Genomic DNA, 27,597 nt, shown 5'->3' with positions numbered 1-27,597 from the left:
ACTTTTCTTCATTTTAAAATAATGCAAAAGCAGAACATGCCCATTTTGAAACATTTAAACAATGTATTGTTTAACATTTAAACTGAATGTTCTCCTTCATTTCTGTTTTCTCCCAATTCCATTTTTGGGAGCAGTTGCTATTAACAGTGTCATGTGACGTCTTCCAGATGTCTGTGTGATAAACATGTTTTTATGCATTACAAATACTGCTTTTTTCCTTAACAAAAATGGACTGATACTAAACATACTGTTTTGCAGTGTGTTTATCACATGTCAGTACCTATAGATCTACCTCAGTCTTTTGCAGAGTTGATAGTAAAGATGCATACTGTAACTCCTTTAACCTCCTACTGAGAAATATTCAGTAGCTTCTGATTTCTCTGTGCTACCAACAGTGCTATAGATAACATCCTTGGATATATATCTCCGTGTGTTAGGGACTGTTTCTGAAAGACAGATTCCTTGAAGCGGAAAGGGGCAAAGAATATGATTATTTAAATTTTTAATACATGTTGCCAAGTACTCTAAAAGTATTGTACCAGTTGACAATCCCACCAATAATTTATAAGAATGCTATTTTACTTTCACCCTCTGGACTGAATTTTCCTGTAGTGAAGTGAATTGTAAGTGTTAACAGTACAGAGGCCACCTATAGCCATGTGGATAGAGAAACCAGCAGGCTTGGATGGATTTTATGTTTGATTTGCCACATCCAGACCTCTTTTTATTACTCTTCTTAAGCATCACCTAGTTCTAGCCCTCTGATATATTAGCTGTTCATTCTTCTCATTGTCAGGGCAGCAAATAATTAATAAAATTACAGATTAGCAGGAAATTATAATAACTCATTTTTATTGAATCAGAAATTAATGTTCAGAGAAATAAATGGTGCTGTTGTTGTATAAGAATTGTTTCCATTTCTTACTTATATAAAATGAATAATTAAAAAAAATTGACTAAGACTTGAAAAACCTTTTTTTATTGGTGAAAAAGTTGGCTTAAAGCTCAACATTCAGAAAACGAAGATCATGGCATCTGGTCCCATCACCTCATGGGAAATAGATGGGGAAACAGTGGAAACAGTGTCAGACTTTATTTTTCTGGGCTCCAAAATCACTGCAGATGGTGATTGCAGCCATGACATTAAAAGACACTGACTCCTTGGAAGGAAAGTTATGACCAACCTAGATAGCATATTCAAAAGCAGACATTACTTTGCCAACACAGGTCCGTCTAGTCAAGGCTGTGGTTTTTCCAGTGGTCATGTATGGATGTGAGAATTGGACTGTGAAGAAAGCTGAGCGCCAAAGAATTGATGCTTTTGAACTGTGGTGTTGGAGAAGACTCTCGAGAGTCCCTTGGACTGCAAGGAGATCCAACCAGTCCATTCTAAAGGAGAAGAAAATGGCAGTCCTGGGTGTTCTTTGGAAGGAATGATACTAAAGCTGAAACTCCAATACTTTGGCCAACTCATGCAAAGAGTTGACTCATTGGAAAAGAGTCTGATGCTGGGAGGGATTGGGGGCAGGAGGAGAAGGGGACGACAGAGGATGAGATGGCTGGATGGCATCACCGACTCGATGGACATGAGTTTGAGTGAACTCCAGGAGTTGGTGATGGACAGGGAGGCCTGGCGTGCTGCGATTCATGGGGTCGCAAAGAGTTGGACACAACTGAGTAACTGAACTGAACTGAATACTTTTCAGCCCATGGAAACTTACTACAAATCTCTGAACAGATGTTTCTAGGAAGCATTGATTTCTTTTATCTATCTGATAGAGCGGTTGAAGACTAATATTGGTAATGGGAAATCTAAGTTTGGTGGCATTCATAATTATTCCCTTTAAAAATATTTATATTGACCTTGAATATTGGTAGTTTTTGTGCTATATATAATTTTTTTGTCATTAAATTCAGTAATTGTTTTTTTGAACACAATGGAAATGCAAAATTAGAACAGTGATATTGATATGATTGATTTAGTAGGTATTTTATGTTTTAGGAGTCTTTATTAATAATGGCAGTCTTCAAATTTTCTCTCTAGTATCCTTTTGAAAGAGCAGAAAAATTCAATCGAGGCATCAGAAAACTTGGAATAACCCCAGAGGGACAAAGCTACCTTGATCAGTTCAGGCAGCTCATCAGCCAGATTGGTAAGTTATTGTAAACATGTTGGAAAGTAAAGTACAAATGCCTAGAATCTGTCTGAAATATTATATATATCTCATAGGAATAAACTTTAATATGTGTGTGCCTAAGTTTGGCTTTATTCCACTAGTAAATTCCTTTCCTTACCAAAAGTTTTTCAAGTATGATTAGATGGTTGGTGCACAAAAAATTGATAGATATATAAAATATTTATAAATAAAATAGTATAAATATTTTGTGGATAAATAAAACCTCTTCAGTTAAATTAAAAATATAACTCATCTCAAAGGCCATACTCATAGTAAATAGTCAACTGGTAATTATTTATTGGGTGCCTATTCTTTTCAAGGTCCTATTTCAGACTTTTAAAAGAGATTCCCTCAGGTTAAGCCTAAATGCAAAGATCTGCAGTGTTTATGTGAAAAGTTGTTCAATAATTTTCCTGTGCTCCATCATTTTATATTTATATATAATTTCTTGAGTTGTCTGTCTGGCTTACAAGTAGAACTTGTTTTCTGAAATGTGTAACACTATTTAAAAGGAAGAACTTCACTTAAAAATAATCCAAGAATAAAAAAACTGTATACTTATTTGAGATTTTCATATGCATTACCTCTATTAATGTCCTCACAGTAATGCTTGAGATAGGCACGTAATCATCTTTTTAAAGATGGAAAAAAAAGAGAAACTCAGAAATAAGTGGTGTTGCTGGCATTTTAACCAGGGTTTTTTGGCTCCATGTCCGAAGATGCTTTGTATTCTTCACAGTTGCAGACCGCAAGCAGTTCAGTAAATTCTTACTGACTCTGAAACTGTTAGTCATTCAGTCAGGTCTGACTCTCTGTGATGGTAGCCCACCAGTATCCTGTGTCCCTGGGATTCTCCAGACAAGAATACTGGAGTGGGTTGCCATTTTCTTCTCCAGGGGCTCTTCCCGACCCAGGACTCAAACCTGGGTCTTATGCATTACAGGCAGTTTCTTTACCACCTGACCCATTGGAGAAGCCCCTTATTGACTCTAATTTGGCAAAATTTGGCCTCCTGAGATTGATTGATTCATTTATCAAACATTTATAAAGCCTTTGTTATACCAGATATTTTTCTTGATGCTGAAAATACAAATAGCCTTTGTTCTCAAGAGGCTTTAAGTTTACTAGTGGGAAAGGTATGATAAACTTTTAGTTAGGGGATAAAGTCAGTGAGCATTAGCTAAAGTTGTATAAATTAATTGGTTTACACATTAAAACTTTCTATTTTGTATTAGTACAAGAACTTAGAAACTTTTACCTTTGTAAATTTTTAATTTTAAACAGTTTAATAGTGAGATACAATCTAGTATTGTTTTATTCATAGTGATATTTAATGTCATATTAGATTGTAAATTTATGGAGCAATAGTTTTTAACTCTTTTTGAGAGTTTGATGAAAATACTGAATTGATTTTCCTCAGAATAATACCCCTATGCATGTTCACATACAGTTTTGCATATAACATACCAGAGGTCAGATGCCCAAAGCTAGAGTCCATGGTAGTCAAATTAAGAGCTGTTTCTTCAGAGCAGTGTTGCTTAAAACTTTAAAATTCACACACCAATAAATTTTTTTCCCTTGTGACTACTGCTTGTGGCAGTACTTATTTCATGTTTTTACATTTTCTAAAAGTAGTTTTGTACTATGAAATAATCATTAATTCATGAGCTTAGGACGCTAGTCATTTTCCCCCCCAATATACATCAAAATACACATTTTTCCCCAGTACCCAAAAATCATGTCACTTCTGCCCCTGACATGTATTGCACAGTTGGTGAATATTATCCTTTTCACTTTGTTCCAGTATTTTATTCCTTATTCTTTTCTTAAGTGAATGTGAAATCGCTCAGTCGTGTCCGACCCTCAGCGACCCCATGGACTGCAGCCTTCCAGGCTCTTCTGTCCATGAGATTTTCCAGGCCATAGTACTGGAGTGGGGTGCCTTTGCCTTCTCTGTTAGGCTTGCAATGTTTTTCCTAAAAAGTTCTTTACCTCTGCCCGTAAAAATTGTAATGTACTTTTGAGTCTGTTAACTCTGTTGAGAAAAGGAGGAAGGAATCTAGAGCTGGGAGCAAAATGAAAAGTCTTTTTGTCTTATAACCTGCCTGCTGAATGAATAACCACCACCATTAACATTTATTGAGCATTCATTATGTGCCAAAGTTATTCTGAGTGCTTTATATGTTCTAACACGTGTAAAACTCAATGGTATGATGTGTTATATTCATTCATTCCACATATTTATTGAGGACAGTACAGTATTTCTAGGTGCTGGTAATATCTATGACAGTAAACCCAGTATTTAACCGATTATAGCTTAATTTAACAAATGAAGAGACTAAGATACAAAGTTTATAACTTGACCTAGGTTTTGTAGTTAAAAAGCACAGAGTTCAGATTTGAACCCAGTAGTCTGGCTCACAGATTTACTCTTTACTGCTGCTCCCTATTTGCTTCTCATGGAGCCTGGTGGGCTACAGTCCATGGGGTCGCTAAGAGTCAGACATGACTGAACAACTTCACTTTCACTCATTGGAGAAGGAAATGGCAACCCACTCCAGTGTTCTTGCCTGGAGAATCCCAGGGACAGGGGAGCCTGGTGGGCTGCCGTCTGTGGGGTCGCACAGAGTTGGACACGACTGAAGCGACTTAGCATTATTTTAATCAGCCAGTTTGGAGGAAAACAATGTGACCAGTTTGATGGAAAACAATCAAACTAGATACTTCATTTTTCTAAGAAGCATATTAAAAAAGCATTTTAACATCATTTCTTATATTGGGATAAGCCTTGGATTCAGTGATACCTAATTGAAGGTTTTTAACAATATCAGATGATGTCTGTTAAGTGCATAATTATTGTAATATATGAAGTATTGACTGCTTCTTATCTTTTTGTCTGTTCTTATAAGTATTTTCATTTCATTTGAGTAGGAAATGTTGGCTTTAGGGGTGGAGCAGTTTAAGAACACAAAAGCTATATCATAGATCTTGCATTCTAATGGGGGGAGATAGAGACAAAAAGATATGTATCAGTAATAGGTGCTGAGTAAGGTGACATATCATTAAACGCTTAATTTTAAATGATTTTAATGATATTCAGGGAATGATATAGTTTAATGATATTTAGGGAAAGCTCTAAGTAGGTGACACGTGAGCAGGAACCTAAATAACATGACTGAATAAGCCATGTGCTTGCATAGCTAAGGAAAGAGTTTACCAGGAAGAGGTGGCGGTAAATGCAAAAGTCCCGAGTCTGCTTAGCAATTTTGGAAACTAGTCAGGGGCTGGAATGGAGTTAGTGAAGACCTGGATGGTAGGGTGTGGTATCAGAACAGTTGCAAGGGGCAGAATCAAAGAACCACTAACTGCTATATAAAGGAAACATTGTCGGGGGGTGGCATACTGAAGGTGGAAATAGATCAGGAAACCATTGCATAGTGTAATATTCTAGGCAAGAACTGCTGGTGGTTTGGAATAGGGTGAGAGCTGTGAAAGTTGGGAAAACTGGTTGAATTCTGGTGACATTTTGAAAGTGGAGCCAGTGTAATTTGCCATTGATTAAAGTATGAGGGAAAGGAGGGCTTCCCTGGTGGTTAGTGGTAAAGAATCCTCCTGCAAATGCAGGAGATACAGCTTTGAACCACAGGGAGGATCCCCTGGAGAAGGAAATGGCAGCCCACTCCAGTATCCTTGCCTGGGGAATCCCATGGACAGAGGAGCCTGGCGGGCTATAGTCCATGGGGTCACAGAGAGTTGGACACTACTGACTAAACTAAACAACGACATTGAGGGTAAGGAAAGAGGCAGAGATGACTTCCCTGGGTTTGGCCTGAGCTACTGGAAGGATAGACTTGTCAGTTTCTGAGGAAGAAAATATAACTGGGGGTGAAGATCTTCAGTTGGAGTTAAACTTCTTAAATTAAAAATTCTTCTTAGACATGGAGATGTAGGCATGGGATAAAAAAAAGCCTAGAGGAATAGTCTTGGTTGGAGATACTAATTTGGGAGGAATCAAATAAGGATTTCTTGATACCACTTGCAGCTGTGTGTGTGTGTGTGTGTGAGAGAGAGAGAGAGACAGACAGACATATGGTAACAGTAATCTTTAAATGTTTTATTTTTTAAAATGTGCTCAATTTAATGCATTTATCAATTAAAACACTTATTTTTAAAATATTTAATATAGATGGTGTAAGTTTATGTACATTTATATTCAAAGAGTTGGACACTAATGACTGAGCAACAATATTTTAAGTGCACAAATACGTAAGTTATATTTTTTTGGAGCAAAACTAAAGTAAAATACAGCAAAATCTCTTAGTTTTTACGAGTTGAAACCTTGTAATTGACTGCTATATATAACTGTATTCCTGATCATTAGAACTTAGAGTTATTTGTATAAACATCTGATTTTTTGTGTGTATGTGATTTTTAAGGTAATGCTATGGGCTATGTACGAATGATAAGATCTGGTGGCCTTCATTGTAGCAGCAATGCCATTAGGTATGGATACAATATTTTTGCCTTATTTATGCCATTTAGAAATTTTATGTCATTTAAAATCTGTCTTTATTATAAGTAATATTGTAGAAAGGGCTTTTTTCTTGTGGATATATTTTGAGATCAAATATGGAAGAAAACCATTAATCCTACTACTTAAATATTTTTGTCAAATTTTAAGACTATAGCAGACTTGAAAATCTGTATTTTTTGAAGTTAATTTTTTTTATCAGTGCAGTTTGAAATGTTCTATAGGCTACATAATTTTTAAAGATTATAATTTGATGATTATATGTAAATAATTAAAAATGCTAAAATTGAGTTTTTGAACTCAGTTGTTCCAAATATAAACTGGTGATATTAATAATATAACTGAAATGCAAAGTTCTTTCCAAAAATATTGTTGAAAAGTTTAGTGTTACAGTACTGCTGTCAATTGCATATATTTAATTTGCTTTAATAAATGCCTTCTAAAATTCTTAACGTAGATTTGTACCTGATCTTGAAGATATTGTAAATTTTGAAGAACTAGTCAAAGAAGAAGGTCTTGCAGAAGAAACATTAAAAGCAGCAAGGTAATCTAATCTTTGGAAAAATAAGTTAAATTTGGAGATTTAAAAAATGTATGTTCATTTAAACATTAAAGACTAGAGGATAACATATAAACTGATATGTCAGTGTTCTTATTATGCAAATAATGGTCTGTTTACAGGATACAATTTTTTTAAGACTATAGTATTCTGAGATCTTTCCAACGTCACTAAAGGGGATCTTCTAGACGGTGCCCTCAAATACATGTGACTGTTCAACACTTGACATGTGGTTAGTCCATACTGAAATGTGCTGAAGTATAAAGTTCATAACTAATTTTGAGGATTTAGTGTTTAAAAAAGAATGCCAAATATCTCATTAACAAAATTGGAACTTCCCTGGTGGTCCAGTGGCTAGGACTCCTCACTCCCAACGCAGAGGACCTGCCTTCTATCCCTGGTCAGGAAACTAGATCCCACAAGCCCCGCAACTGAGAGTTCTTGTGCTCCAACTTAAGACTGGGTGCAGCCAAATAATTTTTAAAAAGAAGAAATTAAAAAATCTCATTAACAAAATCCATTTCACCTATTTTTAAAAATAATTTTATTTTCTCACTTTATTTTTGGTTGTGCTGCGTCTGTGTTGTTGCATGCGCTCTTCTCTGTTTGGTGTGTGAGGGCCACTCTCTGGTTGTGGTGCATGGACTTCTCACTGCGCTAGTCTCCTGTTGCAGCTCCCAGGCTCTGGAACACAGGCCTAGTAGTTGTAGCGCATGGGGTTAGTTGCTCCACGGCCTGTGGGATCTTCCCGAATCAGACATCAAACCCATGTCTCCTGCATTGACAGGCGAATTCTTTACCACTGTCCACCAGAGAAGCCCCTTACCTTTCTTTTTACTCTTTTTTAATATTCCTCTTCACCAGCATGGTTCTAGAATACTGCTCCATCCTTTTATGTAATCTGGAGCAGTAGTGTCCAGTACAGTGGTCACTACCAAATGTAGCTGTTGAACACTGGAAATAGGGCTAATGGACTAGGGAATTGAAATAAAATCTTTATTTCATTTAAATTTAAATAGCTAATGACAGTCTTATTGAACAGTGCAGGTGTATAGACTTATAAGTAGTGATTTTGAAACACAATTTAAAACTTGAAAAGGCATGCAGAATTGTTACGTATTTAGAAAACCGGGTTTTCTTATTAATAACTATAACAGTTACTGAGTCAGGTATGAAGGGGCACCCTTGGACAAAGTGGAAACAATTTGAATATCAAAAAGAATAATGGTAGAAATTGATCACAATATTGAATTTAAGAGTCTGTGATACAGTGATAATAAAAGTTGGAGAGACAGAGGGGAAGTTCCTTTTTACAGTGCTTGCCAGCTAGTAAATATGAAAGGGATGAGAAAATTTAGGGAAAAAACCAGTTTTGCAACTACCACTGTAGTACTTGACATCAGACAGAAACCATCAATGAATTCTCAGACATTTTTGGAGAACAGTATTCACTATGAAAACATTGTCTCACAAACTGATTACTAATCATAAAGGGGAAAAAACACCTTCCCAATGGAGAGACTGATGTATCCACCTTACATGCTGACACAGGGCCCCCTGATGCAATGTAATGGCAAGTACTTGTGTTCTTGCCTTGATGTTTACTCATCAAGTGAAACAAAGTTTATGGCAGGTGATGTCAGGGAGTTATGAGGTTATGATAATAAATTGATTCTCTAAATGGACATTAATGTCTTCTGGAACAGGTATCATAGTTCAAGATAAATGAAGTACAGTGGTTAAACCAGTTAATAGATGCCTGCTTTCAGGAGGGAGTGGTTGGACAGTTGGATATAGTTGGGTCACATGCATCTCAAAGGAGAGATTTCTACCATTTATTGGTGGAGGAATAGGAATTTGAAAGTGATAATAGCCATCATAAGGATGGAGAAGCAGCAGCTAATGTTTCTGAAGGTTGACTCAGTGAATGAGTGAAAGTCGCTCAGTCGTGTCCGACTCTTTACGACCTCATGGACTGTAGAGTCCATGGAATTCTCCAGGCCGGGATACTGGAGTTGGGTAACCTTTCGGTTCTCCAGGGGATCTTCTCAACCCAGGGATCAAACCCAGGTCTTCCATGTTGCAGGGGGATTCTTTACCAGCTGAGCCACAAGGGAAGGCCAGGAGTATTGGAGTGGATAGCCTGTCCCTTCTCCAGGGGATCTTCCTGACCCAGGGATCAAACCAGGGTCTCCTGCATTGCAGGCTGATTCTTTACCAACTGAGCTATGAGGGAAGGCTGAAGGTTGAGTGGGAAACTAGATTCTTGAAAAGGAGATCGATTACAGTTGAAGTCAGGAAGTGTAGAAGTGTTAGTGAAGAAAGTTAAAATGAAAAGGAATTTATTAACAATGAAATGGGCTTCTGCACGGTTCATTTTGAGAAGAAGAAAATAACAAAACTCTAAATACAAGAGGCGCTACATATTCTCTTTTAGGGACTAAGTTAATTAAACAATGATAAGCTTCTGTCAGTTGAAAAAAAAAGTTCATCCTGTACTCCAAGGAAGTTTAGAGATGTCTTAAAGTAATTCATATTTTTGAGTGCTCTTAACTAATGAGAGATGGATTTTAAAAGCTTCCTCTTTTTTTTCTCAAGGAGCCAAATAAATACTTTTTTTCTTTTTTTGCATTTTAGGCATTTGGATTCAGTCCTCAGTGATCACACACGAAATTCTGCTGAAGGCACAGAATATTTCAAAATGCTTGTGGATGTTTTTGCTCCAGAATTTCGAAGGCCAAAGAATATACATCTCCGAAATTTCTATATCATTGTTCCCCCTCTGGTGAGTATTTTTAATACACAAAATGAATTTTTTAAAGTATTAATAAATAGATCCAATTTTTTTTTTTTTTACAGCAAGAAATGCACACAGACTGTATTGTTGACTTTTTGATTGTAGATAAAACTAAATGTGGTCTCAGTGAATGTGTCCTAGAATTTTTACTTACTAGCTATGCAGAATGATACTTCTTTATAATTAAGATAGATTCTTATTAGTTAATAACTGCCAGAGGAACCCTAGTGTGATTGAAATTACTTGCATATACTCCATTTTATATATATACCATGTAATCTTTGGACTGAATTATATAGTCATTTTAAGTGATTAATGTAGACTGTTAAAATATGAAGTGTTTCTTAAAAACATACTATTTAAAGGGACTTCCCAGGTGGTGCTAGTGGTAAAGAACCACAGACGGAGCCTGGCAGGCTACAGACCATTGGTTGCAAAGAGTTGGACATGACTGAAGCAACTTAGCATAGCATAGCATATCTCTACTCAGTAGTAAATATTAACATCTAAACCAAATTTATTTTTATCATATATAGTGTGTGCTGCTCTAATTCTGTAGTTGACATCTTAAAAATAACCATAATTGCAATATGAAAACAGTTATTACAGTGAGGAAAATGGAGTGAAGAGATTAGAGAGGTATATATTAGGAAAAAGAGTTATTCTTCTCTAAAGGTTTCTTTAACAAAGCTCTTTCTTTAAAAAATTGTAAAAGAATAGCTTTAAAGTCTAAATGTCACTGAGCAGATGTAACTTCTGATTACATCTAACTTTGATCAAGAGTAATAACTTTTTTCATGTTGCTGCCTGAATTAACACCGATATTCTAACATCCTATTGTTAGTTGCTCAGTCATATTCAACTCTTTGCAGCCCCATGGAGTGTAGCCTGCCAGGCTCCTCTGTCCATGGAATCATCCAGGCAAGAATACTGGAGTGGGTAACCATTGCCTCCTCCAGGGAATCTTCCTGACCCAGGTATTGAACCAGTGTCTCACACATTGCAGGCAGATTCTTTACAGTCTAAGCCATCAGGGAAACCCGAAAGTGTTAGTCGCTCAGTCATGTCCAACTCTTTGCGACCCCATGGACTGTAGTCTGCCAACTTAGAACCATTATTATGAATTCAAAGTATCTGATGGCTATGGACGGCTTTTTTCTTCATGCATTTTCCTTTCTATTGTTTGTTTTTAAAATACATTTATTGTTAATACTCTCTCATAATAATTGTTACACCATATAGCAGAAAAGTCTATATTTATCTGATAAGCATTATCTTTTCATATTCAGATAGTTGTGAGACTGGAAGCAAGTCTATCTTAGTTATATTTCAGTAATAATGTAGTTAACTCACGGTGAGTTCTCACCATATTTCTTTATAAATTTGAAGCCATAGTAAATATCAGTGAGAAACCATTTGTGGGTCTGAGGAAGAGTGGAGTTTTGCAGGGCAGCTGTCAAAATTCAGTTAGTGATGGAGAAAACAGGTGGGTTAAGAACACTACAAAGAAGAAAAGTATGGGACACTATTGTTTTCCTTGAGTTTTAATCTAATTTCAGAAAAAAACATGAAATATCTAAGGAAGAAATCTTTAACAAAGATTTTACAAAATGCAGTTCATTGCCAAGTAAGTTTTACAAGCAAAAAAAAAGTGAAACTTGATAATCTTGTTTCCAGTGTAAGCTATTGTAGTACTTATCATATTGTACCACAATTATTTTTAAATAGGCCTCTCTCTGTTCCTGTGCTGTGCTATCGTAGCCCCCAAGTGGCCACTTAAATTAGTTAAAATTTTATAAAAAGTTCACTCGCTCAGTTTCACCAGCCACATCTCCAGTGCACAGTGGCCAGAAGTGGCTGGTGGTTTACTGGGCGGACAGTGTAGATGGGCTGCATTTCTGTCATCGTCAGGAGTGTTGCCCTGTAGCGTGTTAGATGGTATTCTTTTTGTTTACTGTAATTATTTCATTGGGCCTCCCTGGTGGCTCAGTGGATAAAGAATTTACCTTCAGTGTATTAGACACAGGAGGCATGGGTTCAGTCCCTGGGCTGGGAAGATCCCCTGGGGAAGGGCATGACAATCCTCTCCAGTATTTTTGCCTGGAGAATCCCATGGACAGAGGAGCCTGACAGGCTACAGTCCAGAGAGTCATAAAGAGTCAGACAAGAATAAGCAGCTGAGCACACATAGTAAGTTGCAGTAAATCTTTGTTGAATAAATGCTGTGATTAGTTAAGGTATTTTACAGGAGCTAGATTTTTTAGGGAAGTGCTTTTTGCGGGGGGGACGGGGAATTTGTTTATCCAAATGACCACTAAGCTTTTTAAGCCAAGAATATGGTAAGAAATACTATTATAGCATGAATTGGGTGGGCAGAACTAAGCATTGCTGTGTTTAAGAGTACTTAAGCTTTTAAACTGATCTTCCCTGGTGGCTTAGACAGTAAAGTGTCTGCCTACAATGCAGAAGACCTGGGTTCAGTCCCTGGGTCGGAAAGATCTCCTGGAGAAGGAAATGGCAACCCACTCCAGTATCCTTGCCTGGAAAATCCCATGGACAGAGAAACCTGGTTAGGCTACAGTCCATGGGATCGCAAAGAGTCGGACACGACTGAGAGACTTCACTCAAGCTTTTAAATAAAGCAGATCTACTTTTCTGACTCAACTTTGCTTTAGATTATGGCTTTAGGGAAGGTACGAAACTTTTCAAGCCTTAGTCCCTTCATCTGTAAAATGTGCATATTTTAGTAAGCATCTTATAACAAGGCACTGTGCTTGGGTTAAGTGGTGATTGAGGGAGTGCTGACATTTAAAGGATTTGGAAAAGAGCCATTATGAGATACTTACACATATTGTGACTTCACCAAGAGGCTTTTTATATGAGGCAAGTGTTTCAAATCAAAAAGGCAGGAACTTAGAAGAGATCCTATTTATAATTTTTGAAATGTCTGTTTTAGGAACTAAATTCTGACAACTCTTTTCAGCACAGTCGTTTTTCTGATACGTTGTTATATCTTTTTAGACCCTCAACTTTGTAGAGCATTCCATTAGTTGCAAGGAGAAATTGAATAAAAAAAATAAAATTGGAGCTGCCTTTACTGATGATGGCTTTGCCATGGGTAAGCTTAATGAAATTCTTTTCCCATGAATTTTGTGTTTACCTTACAATGAATTTTTTGAAATGTTTGCTTGAGAATAGATCTATGTGCTCTTTGTAGATTTGTTTTTCACAAGCTGTGTTTATTCACTGTTTACTTTTTAGGTGGGTCATCTGATTGGTAATACTTGTTTCCCATCATTTGTACTGTTCATGCTCCTTTGGTGTTGCTAATCACTTGAATTAATTATTTAGGCTTTGTTTTTGTTATAGTTTTACAGTCTGACCATCTTTTATTTAGTTTCTCTGGTTTCCTTGTAGTTTCCTCACTTGTCTCTTTAGCAGTAGAACCACTCTTACAGCCCTGTGTTATCTCCAGGTGATCTGCAGATCTTCATAGCCATATTATTTCTTTTTATCTTCTTGATTGGCTTTTTTTTTTTTAATTTTTTTTACAGGATCACATCTTTTTAAGGAGGAATTAAGCCATGTTGCTAAATTTCTCATTTGTGCAGTAAAGCATAATTGGAAAGAGGATTAATTTTAAAATGGTCAGCTTAATTTTAAGAATTATTGGTAGAGTGGAATACAGTTTGTGCACACATTGTAATTGTATTTGGTTTTGCTGGTGACTCTAGGTGTGGCTTACATTCTGAAGCTCTTGGATCAGTACCAGGAATTTGACTCACTTCACTGGTTCCAGTCTGTTAGAGAGAAATACCTGAAGGAGATGAGAGCAGTTGCTAAGCAACAGAATGTACAGTCAACTAGTCAGGATGAAAAACTACTACAAACCATGAATCTCACTCAGAAACGACTGGATGTTTATCTACAGGTAGAGGAGAATAATAGTCACATCTGGTTTGACTTTTTAATACCCATTACTTCTTGATCACTGAAAAAATGTCAGTCATATTGAAACTCCCATTTTAATAGGTGAAATGAATAATGGTCATAAAGAGTATATTTTTAAATGAATGATACTTAGAAGCCATTTGACTCAGTCATATCTTTAAAAATGGATAGATTGCTTAGTTCAGTTTCTGTATTTATGATTTGTACTCATTAGAGCATTTTAGAAAAATGAAGAGATATTAAATATGGTAATTTTGATATTTTGCTAAAATATGTATTTTCAACTTTTATTTCTGATATTTTTATTTACTTAGGAATTTGAATTGCTGTATTTCTCACTGAGCAGTGCAAGAATTTTCTTCAGAGCTGACAAGACTGCGGCTGAAGAAAACCAAGAAAAGAAAGAGAAAGAAGGTTAGTGAGTGGCTTTTATTTGGAAAGACTAGTAAATCTTTCATCAATAATATATATGAATACCCATTTTATTGCGTCAGACTTTTCTTTTTGAAAAAATATATAAACCTAGAAATGTCCTTTTTTTAAAAAGTAAAGCCTAAGTGGATCATTTGTGAAACTGAAAAGAAATTTAACATGCATTTCATTCTGGAATAACACTTTATTCAGTTCATCTTCTCTTAATTTAAAATTGCACAAAGTTTGGGTTTTTTCTTTCACCCTTCAACTGTTAGCAGATGAGAAGGAACAGATTAGAGGAGACTAAATGCTGCTGAGGGCAGGACTGCTGACTAGATGTTGACTGAATGCCAGGGCCAGGTGACTCAGGACGGTTTCAGTATCAGAGTGAATAGCCTCCTGTGCTCCTCTATAGCCAGACATTGGAGAATCAGAGCAGTACAGCCATAATAACTGATGGTCACTGGGGAGAGGATTCTGTCTGATATAATCTGTGTGGGTATAAATTCTTCAGTATTTCATACTTAAGGGACCCTCATGATCATTTCCCAGATTTGAAATTTAATACCAGTTGTTTCCTCTGAAAAATGGTAATTTCCTTTTTCCTGTTATGGAAGTTATGCCACTTAGGCTTCCTCTGTGGACGCTCAAAACTGTGTACAGCAACTTGACGGGTTTCATGTTTGCTCTGCTTCCTTTCTTCTTGCCCTTATTTATTTCACAATGATCAAGAATAAAAGAACTTCATGAACTATGATATTTATATTAATCTTATCAGTTAAAATTTTAAAATATCTATTTCACACTGAAGAGAGATCATTCATTTCAGTAGACCACTTACATCCATTACCCTATTCCCTATTGATAATGTTACATCAGTATTACTAGCATATGCAAGCATTTTTAGAATCTATACTAAGTAAGTGTGCTTGAAAAATGATTTCAGGCTGTTGCCTGGAAGATACTCAGTATTTATTAAATGAAAAAATACGTATTTACTACTTTGGAGTTCATTTAAAAATAATATTTAGCAGAGTCTTCTGGAAGAATCTGAGTCAGTAGTAACTGAACTGTGAGTGCAGTTTAGATTAGAATCTAAGAGTTTAGATTCAGTAGTTCAGTTACTGCATAGGCTGTGCTCAGGCCTGTCATGATGCCAGAACCTTGTCTGCAGGTGGACTGGATATTTACTTTTAAAGCCTAGAGCATTAAGACAAAATGAACATTGCAGTCTCAGTAGAGCTCCTTGTTTTGGACTGTTAGGAACTCTGGGGTTTGAGGTTAATGTATGTCACCCAGATATCTGCCTGATGCCTGGGTGGTGGCTCTGCTGTAGGGCTGTTAGCTAAAGGTTGCTCAGAGTTGCTGAATGTATTAGCTAAATAGTTTTGCTCTGTTAATGAAGTATATGCATATAACATTTTGCACAAAAAGCCAGAATTCATTTCATTATGTTCATAATAAAAAAATCACATTTAAAAATAAACCATAAACATAATTGGGAAGGTATTCATTCTGGACAGTTTTATATGTGAATTTGCAGTCATGTTTTTACCAGTAACAGCACTACAATTTCCTCGCCCATGCGGAGGAATGTGCAGTGTGAAACCAACCCCACTCCAGACACAGTTGTGATGTCTCAACAGTTCCACACCCTGATTACCAACTAGTCAGAACATCACATTTGCAGTATTTAGCCTAGAGTTCTAAAACATGAAGGTAGATAAACTGCATATAATTTGTGATATTAGAGAATGGTAGATGCAACATTTTGTTCATTTGAAATTTAGCAATATTGTCCTTTTCGATTTTAGTTTGTTTTTTTAGATGAACATAAGTATGTCCATTATTTTTACTCATGCTTTCAGAAGAGACTAAAACAAGCAACGGAGACCTGTCCGACAGCACTGTGTCTGCAGATCCTGTTGTCAAATGATACTGATGGTATGCGTTGCCCCTGTGAGATCATCAGAATTGTACGTGAAATGGATGTTATAAGCTAATAACAGAGTGTTTCCTGGGCCACATCTCTGGGAAACACTTAGATGCTGCATCTCTCTAAGGCAGTGCTCTAAAGTGAAGTCCATTCTCCGTCTAAAAGCTGTACTTTTCAAAGGTTGAGAATGAGATTTTAAAATTAGATTTTTTTCTTGGACTTTTTAGGCTTGATGTGCCTGCTTGGGAACTGGTATTTGAAATGAAGTGTTAAAAGGGTTAACCCACATTCCTAAACTGCCACCTCAGATCTCTTATAATCTACATGAATGTTTATAATTTGTATTTGCATAGGTCTTTGATCTGTATTTTTGTCTCAGTCATTGGAAATTCAGTGCATATACTGTGTACAGCCAGTAAATCTGTTTAAACAAAAGGAGTTGAGCCTGAAATTCACGAAGCATACATATCAATATTCTTATAAAAGGGACATGTGAAGATGGTATTGATGCTAGAGAGGAGGCACTAGTGTATCCTGTACGTCCAGTGTGCACTGGTTCCTCGTTAACTTCCTGTGGCTCACAAGAGCTGCTGCTGTCTGGTGAGATATTTTATAACTCGTTTACATTGCTTTGAGAACTTATTTAACCTCCAACAACTGCTTTAAATTTAAGATTTACTTAATACTCAAGATGGAGGAAAATACAGATAAAGCCATAGAGTCCTGCTTGACGCTTTACTTTTGGCTGAAGGCATATATGATACCAGAGAAAACTGAATGAATTCTTACTTCTACATCCAAACTCAGGTTTCTTCTACATTAAGTTCAATTGAAGTCTTGGTGATGGTTTCGGCAGATTTTTTTTCTTTAAACCAAGTATAATCTAAGAAATCAGATTTAGCACTGTGCAGGCTTTAAAAAAATTACCACTGTGAGAATGAAGTTCTAAATAACTAAATCATTTACTGATTTAAAAAGTACAGAAAGATTTAGAATAAATTTAGTTCCGGACAAGCTATTATTAGCTTTATTTTTGTAAAGATTATATCAGTTAATAGTAAAATGGTTAATCATGGCCTATAATATTTTAATATAATACAATGATACCTTTACAGTGAAAACAAAGTTTGAAACTTTACATGTAATACTAATATTATTTTAGGAAATACTTGATTTTTCCATTGCACTTGCCTATAAAGCATTTCTTTGGGTAAATTTTGTGAGTAATTCTAACGTCGTTTGATTTCCAGCTTTTGGAATGGGTATACAATGCCCTGTCTGTTCTCATTGATCACAGTCAGGGTAACTTTCCCAGCTTAAGATAAACACTTTCACTGTTAAAATTCAGAAGAAACAATGTTTTTTATTGTGTCAACATGACTTATAGAATTATGTACAATGGATGGATTAAAGGCATTTAATATTTGTAATTCATACTAACTGTAGAAATGGCCCTGAAGCATGCTGCATAATTAATAATTTATATTTTTATTATAAATGTTTATAGTAATGATCTTGCATTTGACTCTATCAAATTGGTCACCATTTCATAGCAACAGTATTATTTTTTTTTTCTTCGCTAACTTCCCTAAAATCATTTCCTTTAATAGAAATTCTGATTAGAAGAGAATCAAAGGTTTCTATCATTTTCCCCACATAAGTCAGTTATTTTATCCATACTAGAGAGAGGTCACATGCTGACTCCATGGATACCCATGATTACAAAAAATGTGACAGATCAAATTTTACCTTTAGTTCAAAATAATGTCACTGCAGACTGGATAAGGTATAATAAGTTTACTTATTTGAAATCTCTGAAAAAGATTAAGCATATTTAAATGCTGTTAAAGTGCAGAGCAACAGGGCTGAGTGTCTCACACCTAAGTTAGATGTGCACCCGTTTAGATGATGGTTTTCCTTGCCAATGTATTAATGTTAACATTTTCATTTTTTTCAGACATACTGCAATTTAAAATTTGTGTGAGCATTTGTTGTAAATTCACAGAAAACTTAATGTTCAAATTCTCAGGAATTAAAGACTAACCATAACATTGTCAATTCTAATTAGATTTTATAAAAGATGGTAAGTTTGTTATCTCCCTTAAGTGGGGGCTTTCCTCTCCCCCAGTTCTAAGAGAATACACTATGTATAATAAAACATTAATAAATGCAATTTCCAAAATTTACTTCCTTTGGATGTTTGTTCAGAATTGAATGTCTTAAACCAGTAGTTCTTACTCTTTCTGGAGTTCCTTTTAATCTAATAGTATGTGGAAATGTCTTTAAACAAATACTTGCATGCATATAGGCAAGACATTTAAAGTATAAAATTGGTATTGGCTCCTCTGTGTAGCCCAGGTGGACTTTTTGTTCTTTCCTTTTTATATTTTTAATCTTTCTGTTGCTTGCTGTTTTCAAATAAAAGAACCCAAATGAATGTATAATTTTAAATCTTACTCCTGGGAAGGGATCATTAATCTGTGGTGCTGTAGTGCCATTTGCAGTCATGACTTGGACTGGAACAGTATAATAAAGGAGAGTGTTCTAAATACTGTGCTGGAGCAAATGTTCTGCTTTTCTCTTCTGAGGTGGTAAATTTGTAAGGTTGTGGGAAAGGTGAGACAATACCATCACATACATTGTCCTCTTACTTTTTTATGCTGGACTGGCCAAATATAAATGGTGAACTTTATTCAGTTTTAATAACTTTACTTCTTTTTCCAGCTTCAGTTGCCGAAGTTTCGGACTGATGGTATTCCTTTTCTTAAGAGATTTAGTGCTACATTTTTTTGTTTTTAGATGTTAGGACAATTAAAAGTTTAGATTGTCACAGATTTCAGTTTTAAAAAAGAAGTCCAGAATAAGTGGGTCTGTAGCGGTTAACTGAAGTCATAGAACTGTGCAGTGAACTCAGAGATGGTGATGACAAATGAGAGTTTAGTTTATACAGAAATTTCTTATAGGAAAGGCTGATTTGGGCAAGTATATAGACAGTTTCCTCTGTTGTAATAGTTTGGTGGTTCTTTATCACGTAGTTTACCTAATAGCACTGGTTGTTCCCATGAGTGGAGAACATACTTGGGGAAAAATAGGTGAAATTTCTCTCTCAATCCTTGTAGATCTGATGTCATAATTCTGGAGTCACCTTTAAGGGCTGTACAGTCTATAATGTAAGATCTTTGTGTATTGAAACATTCTCTGGTAATGCAGTCATTCTCTGGTAATGCAGTCATTATGTGAGGGGCCAAAAAGTTAACACTTCTATACCCAGAATCTCCTGTTTATACAAAAGTGGTAGTATTACAGTAAACATTTCAGAATCTGTACAAAAGGTAGTAAGGCATTAAAGATGTACTTTTAAGTTGATGTAATTACTGAATATCAGAATCTTCAGAGATGAATGCATTGAAACATTTGGAGGTTACTTTGTCTCTGGTTTCCTGTGTGCTAATATAGCAGAAGCATAGATTCTGGAACCAGGAGTGATTTGAATCCTGAGTTGCTGCTTACAAGTTTACTTAACCTTTCTGTGCTTCATTTTCTGAGGCCTAAAATAGTGTAATAATATCATTCATAGATTGTTTGAGGATTTAGTTAATATGTATAAAGCCACTTTATTAGGAAAGAGTAACTGCTATAAATACTAGCTGCTATTATGGCTGCTCCTATTGGCAGAAATTTACTTGGCATGTAATAGCTGTTGAAAAGTTTGAAGATAAACAGTCTGTATTTGACTCTCTGTTGGTCGCATAAAATCTTCCTTTTTAAATAACTGGTGGACTGTTGACAGTGTGAGGCAGGTCTTGCTCCTCCCTGAAGGTAGTCTGACAGGTGGCTAACAATGAAAAGGCAGTGCCGGGAGATGCAGTTTGGTGAGGCTAGCTGCCTCAGAAAAGGTCTCATTTTCCTCCCTCCCTCCACCTTTCATTTACATGGCACTTGTGAATTTTTCAGAGGGCTTTCCTATGCATTAATGCACATTTCAGTTGACAGAAAGGGAGTCACCCACCCATTGTTTCTGAATTTTAAATTTTTTAAAAAAAATCGGATACATGCAAAAGCATATCAGTATGTATGTACTATTTAGTGATCGAAAAGAGAATGCCTGTGTAGCCACCAGGTGGGTTATGAGCTCGGATGCTCCCATTATCCCTGCTCTGCTCCCTTTTCTGCAGCAGGGGGGACCACGGTGCACTGTGTTTTTCTTGAGGGTTACAGCTGTCATTATTTTAAACAATAATAGGTGATGTTTGTGTTATTTTTTAAAGTTAATATAAATGTATTCTTACTGTGTGCTTACGACTTTAATTCAGTATCACTTGAAATTCATCCACATTGATGTATATGGATCTAGTTCATTTAGCTTTATTTCCCTCAGCCTGGATTACATGAATACACAGATACTTGGTCTGTTGACAAGATCTGGGTTATTTCCAAATTTGGGATACTGTGAATAGTGCTGCTCTATTCGTCATTGTACTTGTCCCTGGGAACGTGTGTTGAGTTTCCCTGGGGGTGTGTGTCACAAGTGAACCTCCTTGGTGGTAGGGCCAGGTTACCTGCAGGTTCATTGGAAAAGAAGGCCAGGCTGTTGTCCCATCCCAGAAGTGGGTGAGGTGACTCCCATTCCCTGCCAGGAGCTGGATTTCTGCAGTCTGGTCAATATCGTATCTGTGGTTTTAATTTGCATTTCCTTGATTTTTATATGATTGAACATATTTCTATTTGAGCCTTTTTTTTCCTATGAAATGTTTTCATGACTTTTTTTTTTCATTTTTTCTTACTAATTTTAGGGATATTTTATATATTCTGGATACTAATTTTTGTTCATGTGTGTTTGCTAATTTGTTGTTCATTCACTAGGTCATGTGACTATGACGCCATGAACTGCAGCACAGCAGGCTCCTCTGTCCTCCACTATCTCCTGGGAAGATGCTCAGTTAATTTTGTATTTTGTATTTTCATTCTGTGTTTTCTGTGCCTCAGTCTGTTTTTAGGTTTGTATATAGAATTATATTATTTTCTCGATTCCACATATAAGTGACACATAGCTCTTTGACTTCACTGAGTATAGTACCGTCGCGGTCCATCCATGTGGCTACCAATGGCAATATTCCATTCTTTTTTATGGCCGAGTAACATGCCTGTGTGTGTTTGCCACATCTTCTTAAGCCAGTTGTCTGTTGTGTAAATAGTGCTGCATGTATCTTTTAGTTTTCATCTTTACTAGATACATACCCAGGACTGATACGGCTGGATCATATGGTAGCTCTGTTTCATCTTTTTAAGGAACTTCCATACTTTCCATAGGCTACACATTATTAAAATTTTTAAATTAAAAACATCGATTTTATTGAGTTTTATTATGTAGATATATTATTTTACACCCTGAACAGTTCTAAGCAAGAATTCAGAGGGTATAGCTCTTGAAGCTTGTCAGAACTTACTGAGCTATGAGCTACTATGGTTATGCTATGATTTTATGGTGTATAATTTCATACTGTTTTGACCAGCTCACTGTGTTTCTGACGGTGCCTCTTTAATTTTGAGTTACAAAAGTTGTTTTATTAATCTATTTAAAAAGCAGCACCTTTTAAAAATCTGGCCTTGAGATCACGTTATTTGACTCACCTTGCATCATACATACCCTCAGCTGTGATTTCATTATGTCCTGGGGTTTTTTTTTTTTTTTAATTAGCTGTTAAAGGTACAGAAACAACTATAGTTTTCTTTCATGGATGTTGTAGAAAATAACCACAAAAAGAAAAAGAAACAGAATGATAGTTTTTATTTACTAGCATTTATTGCTAGGTTAATTTATTACAGAGACAGTGGTATTTCTGTTGAAGTTGGTTATAATTAAGTACACTGTATCAATTAAAGATCATTACACTTATTTCCTAATGGGCTAGGATGTCTGGAACCTATGTGTCAGGGTGAAAATAGGAACTTTTCTACCAAGCCCCACGGCCAGCTGTGCTTCAAGTGAGTTTAAAAATTCATTGGTCCCTTCTTTAAGGAGGGTCTGGCTCAGAAGAAATAGAAATTAGTGGAGCTGTACACTGTCCATGGTGCTCCACTCCTAAAAACAGTATCTAAAGGCCCATACACTTCCAAATGCTGGTTCGTTAAGGTTCCACTGTAAAATCAGACATCTTTTGTGGTACTAATCTGCCTGTCTTTTTATTGTGTGATGTTTGAACAATTACCAGAACTAGACCTGCGTTTCTGCTAGTGCTCACTGACTTCAAAGCACAGGGCTCATCACCTGACTGCACAAATTAATTGTTAGGTCAAAATGATGAGACAGACTTGATTATAAACAGACCAATTCAGAATGACAGGCACTTACAGTTTTCATTAAAATACAAAAATAGATTATATTAATAGGAAATATTTAGTGTCTATCAAATTATAAATCTAGACTTTTACCATTTTTTTAAAGGATACTGAAAAAGAGATGACATTGAAGTAAAGTGAACAATGCATTTTTTTTCATAGCTTTCATTCTGAGCACTGAACAATGCAATCTAAGAAAAGGACTTACCGCAAAGCACCTAAAATAACATTTGTAGATGGGTATGTTGTCAACCATTTCTTACTGTTTCCCTCCCAAGTCTCAGTATCAAGGCATCAAGAGTACATTCCACAAGCGATTGTCAGCATTCTGAAACCAGGTGGTGTGCCTGTATGTATCAGAGAAGTTGAAAACCCTTAAGGAGGTAGCTCTCCTTCCTGGGTGCTCTTCACCCAGAGGCACAAGGAAGTTATGCTTCAGATTCTGCGCCTCTATTTTCACTTGGACTTCCATCATTGTCATCTGGTTGATCGTTTAATAGTACATATTTTCCATCATTGGTTAGTGGCACGGACAGCATTAATTGAGCCAGTGCTTCTGGATCCTGAAGTTACGGGAGTTTAAGAAGGAGAAAAGAAAACACTTAAAATGCACTTAAAACCCCTTTGGTTTGGCTGTCATTATATTCTGTAATCTAGCCTCATTTCTTCTGACTCTTGTCTTAGGTATGCCTTCTTGCATCTCTTAAAAAAAACACACCTCAATTGTATTACTTCTCCCAAAAACTAGGCCAAGGTTGTACCTGTCAGCCAAAATATCATTTACATAGCAAACTCAGAATCATCTTTGTGGAAAGAGTCCAGAGAGGAATTTCTTTCACAGCGCTGACCGCTGTCTTTAAACTCCTTTTTTTTCCTTTTATTCTATATACCAAGAATTGCCAACTATGGCCATTTGGCTCATCACTTGTTTTTATAAAGTTTTACTGGAATATAGCCATGTCAATTCATTTACATACTATGGCTGCTTTTGTGTTAAAACAGCAGAGTTGAGTAGTTTGGCAGCAGAGATGGTGAGCCTGGAAAGGTTTTATCATCAGGCCTTTTATAGAAAGTTTGTCAACTCTGATCTACAACATAAGATACAAACTTGCCATGAGTGTTCTTTTTTCATTATGTTGGTCCTAATCCTTGACCTGCCTGCCCCTCCCTGATGGATTAACACTGCACAAGCTACAGGTTACTATTTACATTAGTTAAAACTAAAAATTTCAAATCCAGTTCCTTAGTCACACTAGCCACATTCAATCTGCATATTAAACAGACCGTCTCCGTTACTACAGAAAGTTCTGCTGGGCAGTGCTGAACTAGAAGCCCCTGGGGGCAGGAACTGTGTCTCTGGCTCACTGCTATAACCGCAAGGATTTTTCTTACACAGAATTTGCTCTCAAAAATTAGTTGGGTAAATGAAAGATGGTAAACTACTGATAAGAGAGATCTGAGAGTCTTCACTTCCAGACAGTTTCCAGATCACATCTCAGTGTTGCTGGGCCTGTGACCACGCTGGGGAGTGAGGCCTTAGAGCACACGGCAGATACTGGTTAGTGTACTTTAATCTCAAACAGGAAACCCAGCCAACCAGTGCAGGAGCTGTAGCCGTGGTATTTGTTAGCAACGCCACATGTTTCCAGTGACAGGAACTAGCTGATCAAAAATGCCTGGCACACAGAGGGCTTAAAAGGAAGTCCCAGACATGGCCACCCTGCCTAGTGAGCATCGCTTTGCTTTTTGAGGGAAAGGTAAGTATACAGATAACTTTGAGTTGTTCGGCCAGCACTAAAATGAAGCTTACCTTCTGAACCTCAATGATTTCTTTTCCCAAATTAATAGCATAACATATCTGCAAAAAAAAAAAAAAAAAAAAACAGTGTTTGGCAAAGGTAGAAAAGGATAAAAACTTTAGAAGAAAATGTGACTCTGAAAGTAAAGCGAGGTCACAGTCTGCTCACATCACCACGGAGGCAGAGGATCTGGCTGCAGGAAGTTCATCAGATGGGACTTCTGAACACTAGCGTCCACCTGGACTGGCCTGCTGTTGTCACTTTATGTTAAGTGAAAACTGACCGTATTAAACAGTCTCAAATTCTTACTGGGTACTTTTTTCCTCTCAACCATATTTAGCCCACTGCATGTTCATACACACAGTGCTTAACAGATACTTCCTGAAAGAAGTTTGAATCATTTTGATTAATTCTAGTAGCAAAGGCAGCCGCAAAGTTTCGTATTAAAGAACAGTTTAGATGTACTTTCCTCACATCTGCTTCCTTGGTTTCCTCCCTGAGAAAAGATTTTCTCCATTGTAACTTTTTTAAAAAAGAAATTTGAGGTGAACTGCTTTTTAACATTTCCTGATCTCTCCTAAGCAATTATATTTCACCATTAAAGTTCTTCACTCTTTTTGCTTGATATGTACTTTCCATATGGAAATTTTACTCCAATTTTCAGTGGGGCCTTTGTGGGAGGTATTCTTAAACTCCTCAGTGGGGACCTGAAGAATAGTTAACTAAATGTTGAAGAGGTTTGTGCAAAATAACCCTTTAAATATCTATCTTTGGACTGAAATTTGGCATCTTCAGTCTAATGCTCTCCCAACTGAGCTGCTATTTTGGCCACTTTTGCAGCATCTTTAGATGAAGAAAATAACAAGACCTTTTCGCCTTCTGAGTTGCTTTCAAAAACATATGTGCTCAGAGACTCTCCGCCTGTGGATTCAGGCAAGCGGACCACAAAGCCAACCAGTCTCTTGTTTTCTTGATGAGCAGCAAACTGGGTGACACTGGTGAGTTCAAACTAGAAAAAAAACAGGAATAGACTATTACTATGCAACAAACTGGAATTAGGGTCCCTGGTGGCTCGGAGGTTTAAGTGTCTGCCTGCAATGCAGAAGACCTGGGTTTGATCCCTGGGTTGGGAAGATCCCCTGGAGAAGGAAATGGCAACCCACTCCAGTATTGCCTGGAGAATCCCATGGACAGAGGAGCCTGGTAGGCTACAGTCCACAGGGTCACAGAGTCAGACAGGACTAAGCGACTTCACTTTCACTTTCCATAAAAACAGTGCACACTACTAGTGACGTTTAATCTGGCAAGTAAATTTTTTTAAGTGCGCACTGTTTCAGGTGACTACAAAGGTGAATTAAAGAGTAATCACTACAGTTAGCATGCAACAGGGTACTTACATTGGCCCTTGTTACTTGAGTCTGGGGATCTATCAACCTGAAATTTTAAGAGATTCATTATATCACAAATGTTGGATAAAATTATTTTCTTGGATGAGTTTGTAGAACTTCAGAAGGAAACCACACAAAACTTTAAATATGAAAACTTTATATTTCCATATGTTTTTGTCTGTCTGAGGGCAAGGTGAGAGCACCATGGGACCATCCAAAGAGAGCAAGTGCTCTGGTTTCTGCCTTGATCGAACCTGTGCAGTTAAACCTCAGGGCATCTTTAATGGAAGATGATGGCAAATAGTGGATTTCACAGTATTTTAGTGCTTATCCGAAGAGGCAGCATTATAATTCTCCAGAAAAATTAACATGGATGGGTAATACTCTGTGCAGCCTCCTCAGAAATTCCTATCAGCCTGTTTCCCTTAAAGTACCAGAAACATATACTTCTCAGTTTTAACAAGTTTTCTCAAAAACATGGGGTAGAGGTGAGAACAGTTAAAGGATTTAACAGAGCTGTTCCCTAACAGAACTGTTCCCAGATTTAACCAAACTTGTCAGTTTGGGTGTAGGAGGAGTAACTTTCGGAAGGTATTCTAGATACTCTCTTAACAGCATTTTAAGGATCATCCATGTCTGAGAAAACTACCTTAGAGAATTTACTGTTACTTTATAGATTAAAATTTCTACTTTCTAAAACATAGTATTGTGTATATAAATTATTACTGATGTGCTGTTTCATAAGTGAAAGTGAAATGTCTATTCGCGCTGTTAAAAGATGGTTATAATTCCATTTATATGGAATGTCCAGAATAGGAAAATCTGTTAAAACACATTAGTGGCTAGGACTGAGCAGGTTGCAGGGGAAAAGGAGTGACTGCTAATGGGTGTGAGTTTTTTTGGGGGGGGATGATGAAAATGTTCTATTTGGGTAATAGTTGTACAAATATGTACATACTAAAAAACACTGCCAATAGGTAAATTATACAGTATGTTAAGTTATATTTCAACAACGCTGTCCCCCACCCCATGGTAACAATTTGAAAAATATACACTTATATTTGTTAAAACAATATTTATCATCAGAGGGCCCAAGACTAAATTCCTGGATACTAACTTTATGATCTTATGCAAGTCACCGTGACTTTTCTCATCTGCTTTGTAAAACTGGGATAAGAACCTCCGTAAATTTCAAAGAGGTGGTTAACAAAATGTGCATGGAATTTTAAGCTGCAAAGCTAAATAATTATTTATGTCTTCACTAGTGAGTATGAATTTAATAATTTTTAAAATACACATCATAAGCAATTTCCCTCAAGTTGGGATAACCGAAGTATTTTGTAAAAGTTTTCTATAAATGGAAATTTAAAACTTTTAGTTTGCTGTGTATAACAGGTAACCTGTATTTGCTTTTAAAGATCTGATTTTCTGTGTGACTTCTAAAAACATATGAATTCCCATACAAGGATGTGTGTGTATATAGTGATAAAATAGACCTAACATCAAATTCACCATTCTTGATACTTAACACATCACAGGATTGAACAAGCATCACCACTATCTAGTTCTAGCTTCATCACCTCAGAGGGAAATTCTGTATCTATTAGAGCAGTCATTTCCAATTCTCCTTTCTTCTCAGCTTTTGGCAGTTCTCACTAATCTTTGTCTCTCTAGATTTGCCTATTCTGGATGTTTCATATAAATGA

The 27,597-nt window shown here is 36.4% G+C and overlaps 2 protein-coding genes across 4 annotated transcripts in view; one reads left to right on the top strand and one right to left on the bottom strand.

The window, feature by feature from the left end:
• Positions 1-18,551, top strand: part of WASHC4 (WASH complex subunit 4) — a 57,679-nt gene extending 39,128 nt beyond the window's left edge. Inside the window, exons 26-33 of one of the 2 annotated variants that reach the window (XM_040234816.1) lie at positions 2,045-2,153; positions 6,614-6,680; positions 7,166-7,252; positions 9,905-10,052; positions 13,086-13,182; positions 13,799-13,995; positions 14,330-14,429; positions 16,298-18,551. In XM_040234816.1, the coding sequence (XP_040090750.1) occupies positions 2,045-2,153; positions 6,614-6,680; positions 7,166-7,252; positions 9,905-10,052; positions 13,086-13,182; positions 13,799-13,995; positions 14,330-14,429; positions 16,298-16,365 (873 nt within the window). In that variant the 3' untranslated portion in view covers positions 16,366-18,551. The remainder of the gene's footprint in view (positions 1-2,044; positions 2,154-6,613; positions 6,681-7,165; positions 7,253-9,904; positions 10,053-13,085; positions 13,183-13,798; positions 13,996-14,329; positions 14,430-16,297) is intronic. The other variant, XM_040234817.1, reaches the window with a different exon arrangement.
• Positions 18,552-22,034: 3,483 nt separating this feature from the next.
• Positions 22,035-27,597, bottom strand: part of APPL2 (adaptor protein, phosphotyrosine interacting with PH domain and leucine zipper 2) — a 55,580-nt gene continuing 50,017 nt past the window's right edge. Inside the window, exons 18-21 of one of the 2 annotated variants that reach the window (XM_040234818.1) lie at positions 25,901-25,937; positions 25,372-25,512; positions 24,515-24,562; positions 22,035-23,267 (exon numbers count right to left, since the gene is read on the bottom strand). In XM_040234818.1, coding sequence (XP_040090752.1) covers positions 23,133-23,267; positions 24,515-24,562; positions 25,372-25,512; positions 25,901-25,937 — 361 coding nt within the window. In that variant the 3' untranslated portion in view covers positions 22,035-23,132. The remainder of the gene's footprint in view (positions 23,268-24,514; positions 24,563-25,371; positions 25,513-25,900; positions 25,938-27,597) is intronic. The other variant, XM_040234819.1, reaches the window with a different exon arrangement.

Source organism: Oryx dammah, unplaced genomic scaffold (genome assembly GCF_014754425.2).
Source record: "Oryx dammah isolate SB20612 unplaced genomic scaffold, SCBI_Odam_1.1 HiC_scaffold_29, whole genome shotgun sequence".
NCBI classification, from domain to species: Eukaryota; Metazoa; Chordata; class Mammalia; order Artiodactyla; family Bovidae; genus Oryx; species Oryx dammah.
This window is presented reverse-complemented; position numbering and strand designations above follow the sequence as displayed.